The sequence below is a fragment of the Coenobita brevimanus genome, chromosome 33 (assembly GCF_032717465.1).
Source record: "Coenobita brevimanus isolate Jiangsu-jjx chromosome 33, ASM3271746v2, whole genome shotgun sequence".
In the NCBI taxonomy this organism is placed as follows: Eukaryota; Metazoa; Arthropoda; class Malacostraca; order Decapoda; family Coenobitidae; genus Coenobita; species Coenobita brevimanus.
Genome location: NC_136986.1, coordinates 44017097 through 44020974, shown reverse-complemented (window position 1 = coordinate 44020974; position 3878 = coordinate 44017097). Strand labels below are relative to the sequence as shown.

Below are 3878 nucleotides of genomic sequence, written 5' to 3'. Positions count from 1 at the left end.
CACAAGGAAGTGGTTGGAGTGCCTTATAATCATTTTAACCACGTCATTTTATTTATTTTGATGCGAGTGAAGGGAAGTTGGCAGAGAAAGCGATCCAGCAGCGCAGCGAGTATAATAAGAAAGCCAAAGAAAAGAGAAGAGTGATAAATACAGCTACCAATGGCAGAGTTTCCCGTGAACTTCGCATTGCTATTATGTTTAGTCACTTGTGGTAAGGCATTAATGTATTGTAAGGCCTGACATAATTGATGAAAAATAGGGGTATATGATCATTACACAATATTATTATGGGGATGAATGTGATTGAAAGTGTTAAGAAATACTTTTGAGATGGCCTAGTGGAGGATGGAAAATGAGAGACTGACTAGAAGAGTGTGTGAGGTGGAGGGGGGAGCCAATGATGAATGAGAGGGATGGAGTGGAGAGATATATGAGAGAGGGGTGTGAGGTGGAGGAAGGGTACCCAAATGGCAGACGGCAGGGCAGTGTGGAGGTGATTTAATCGTAACCATACCTTGGGGGATTAAGGCATGTGGCAATAGATAGGTAGATATTAGATTCCAAAGCTGATTTTGTACCCATAAACCAATCCATTCCAAAAACCATCACTCGAACACAGTACCACATATCTGAGAAGAATTTAGACTATGTAGCACTTGCTTTCTTGATCATTATTATATTTCAGTTTTGGTGGTATGATGCTAATTCTTTTACTTTGCTTATCTTTTTAATTCTCCTTTTTTGCTTATTGTTTTAATTGCTTATCATTATAATTCCACTTGTTTGCTTATCATTTTAATTGCTTTGCTTATCTTTGTAATTGTTTCTTTGCCTATCGTATTGTTTTCCGTTGTAATTTGTTTCTTTGCTTATCTTTTTTTTTATTTTTTCAGCTGTTGGTCAGAAGTGTTATGTGTGTAAGGAGCAAGAGGAAAACACAGGTAAATGCACAACCACAGTCGAGCCCTGCGATTATGGCCAGGACTACTGTCTTTCCGAGATTAAGTGGGGCAGTGAGTATTGTGCATTTTTTTCTTACTTTGCATTTTGTATATTATCTATCTCTATTTGTATATATGCACCTCATTATTACACTATTTCATCCATCCATCCATCATACTATTAAATACTTCAATAAAACCCTTTTAACTTTTTAACTTTGACTTATTTATGTATTTTATTTCAGGAAGTCAGTAATTCTAGTATTTTTTAAACATAAAGCACAAAGAAATTTAATAATCATCCAGACTGATCGTTAGACGGTGATGAATGAGGAGGGGTGAGCAGAAGATGGCAGACAGAATGACATGAAGGCAGTACGGTACATATAAAAACTTTTCTCACCTTGGCTATCCCCATCTTACCTCTCATTGTGAAACACCAACATTCCTCCCTTCCTCCACCTCATTCTCCCTCCTCTCCGCCACAGGCACACCATACTGGCAGATTGGGGCCCCTATGCAGCACTTCATCAGCAAGCGTTGTGCCACCAGGGAGGACTGCATCACAACCATCACCAAGTACATGCCCAACTGCCTCAGGATATGGTGGAAGGATTGGACCTGTGCAGAGTGTTGTAAGGGCGACCGATGCAATTATTTTATCACGGTAAGTGCGAATGGGAGAGAGGGCAGTCAGAGGATAGAGTGACGTGGAGGCAGTTTATTTGTGGCCACCCCTTATAGGACTAAGACATTGGGCTGTAGATGGATAGATAGAGTCCTGAGATAGTTGTTGGACTGACTGTAGCAGATAGGTGATATGAAGTGCATACATGGTCAGAATTCCAGAGGCCTAAGTGGTGAGTAAAGAGTGTGACCTATTTGGCTGGGCAGGCATTGGTTAGTTTTGTCTATCAGTTCTTTGATTCTGGCTCTTTGGGCCGTACCTCACCCCGTCCAAGTGTGGAAAGAGAGGACTGGATAATGATGATGATGATGATGATGATGATATATTTAAGTATTATGTACAGCTTTGACACTTATCTCCCTCTTCCATTTACAGCTGGGATCAACTACATTGCAGTCCAGTGTGATTCTGATTGCAGCGGCTAGTATGTTTGCGGTTGTCATTCAGTGTATCTCATGAACAGATACAGCTTTCAAGAACTCATTCCTTTACACTTCAGCACATTCCTTTACATATCAGCACATTGTATGACTGTGACTTGCGTACAGAAGAAACATTCCCTCAAAAAGGGTAGTGAAGGCATGGCACAGTGGATAACCAATTAGATTTAGCTAATTCTGTACCATACAAGGGTTTCTTTTTATATTGTATTTTTGCTACCGGGGGACCTCCAATAGCAGATAAAAAAAAAAGAAAAAGAAAAAAAAAAAAAGCTACTGTTGCATCCAAAAGTGAATTGAATAATAGGTATAAAGAGTGCATTTGAAATGCAGTTATCAGCATATACAGAGGTTAAGAATAGCTCAGTATTTTATTTAGTACAGTAATATGAAGGGTTTCTGTGTAGTTAACATTGTTCATATTTAGCCAGTATTTAGTATCTTTTTTTCCAGCATTTAGTTAACATCAGTCACTGTGTTGTTAAATCTAATGTCCACTGTGCAATACCTTCATTGTTTTTAGTTTTATGTGTCCGACGTGGGATAGGCTTAAGAGACAATTCCCTGAAGCCCAGCAGTTCTCCTACATACTATACACCTCCACATCACCACTTTGGCACAAACACCCACCATCCATATTGAATATTTGCTGGCGCGGTCTCATACAGGACTGGCGTATTGGTATTAACCGGGTTGTTTTTACAGAATGTCAGTGGGTTACATGGTTGATCAGTAAAGTTTGTTTTAATGAAATTCAAATCCTTAAACTGTTGCCCCAGCCAGAATTCAAACCCATGCCCATTGGGAAAAACAGCCCACCTTTCTGCCAACTCAGCCACCTACTGAGCTGCACAAATCAGTTGGAAAATTAACCCAATCAGCCCAGGCACATATTTACTTGTGTCATTTATTCAGCTTCGTAAAATGACCCTGGGCTGTAGGGGTTAACTGGACAAAATACAGGTTTTGTGACTTGCCTTAGAATCTCACAAATGAATTGTACCAGGTTCCATCCACTTCCGTCCATTAGCTTTACTAAATAAGTTTTCTATTTTTGTCTCAAATAGTGAATAAGGAGTCTGAGACAGGCCATGAAAGTATTTACGATCCTGTGTATATGGAAGCCTGACAGTTTAGTGGTACTGAACAAGGCTGTTTTGTTCTAATCTGGCCTAAAATTGACAAATCATTTTCTTGAATGCTAAGTTTTAACAGTATTTTAAAAATTGGCAAACCTCCATCTTGAATGCTGAGTTGTAACAGTATATTAAAACTGGCAAATCACCAACTTGAATGCTGAGTTTTAACAATAGATTAACACTAGGATATGTTGATAGGCCACAATAAAGCACTATGGAAAGGATGTAGAGCTGTAAAATTTGGGCCAGGTTAAGACAAAAGGAGTATAGTATTGTATTGCCACTGCAGTTATAACTACAATTAAGAAGTTGATGTCAGTTATTAATTAATGCACACTACTAATACCAGTATCATATTAAGTACAGGAATGAAAGTTTGCCTGATATTCCACCTCATCTGCTTCATAGTTAGTATTTGTCTCTCCTCAATGCATCATATGTGGGCAGAGAAACTTTTCAGGCCTCTCTCAGCTTAGAAATATACCAGGCCTCTCTCAGGTTAGGAATATTAGCCAGCAGAGGAACTGAGAAGTAGAAGAGGTGAAATGTTAACTGATTTCTTGTTCCTGACTCTGTAGTACCAATAATAACAAACATTGGTTTACATCTTCATACTGTTAACCAGTAACTTACAGTATATTTTATCATATTTTATCTAAACATTTTAATA

General features: G+C 38.7%; 1 protein-coding gene across 1 annotated transcript; it reads left to right on the top strand.

The window, feature by feature from the left end:
* On the top strand, positions 1-2276 carry cold (coiled). Its single transcript, XM_080269300.1, has 4 exons — positions 1-211; positions 894-1013; positions 1430-1608; positions 2005-2276. The coding sequence occupies exons 1-4, from the start codon at positions 160-162 to the stop codon at positions 2086-2088; spliced, it is 435 nt and encodes a 144-aa protein (XP_080125426.1). The 5' UTR covers positions 1-159; the 3' UTR covers positions 2089-2276.
* The last annotated feature ends 1602 nt before the right edge of the window (positions 2277-3878 follow it).

Bases quoted from the DNA above. Each gene is read 5' to 3' on its own strand.
- cold (XM_080269300.1), top strand. From the start codon at position 160: ATGGCAGAGTTTCCCGTGAACTTCGCATTGCTATTATGTTTAGTCACT. The intron at 212-893 runs GTAAGGCATTAA...TTATTTTTTCAG, and splicing joins ATTATGTTTAGTCACTTGTG to CTGTTGGTCAGAAGTGTTAT. The intron at 1,609-2,004 runs GTAAGTGCGAAT...TTCCATTTACAG, and splicing joins GATGCAATTATTTTATCACG to CTGGGATCAACTACATTGCA.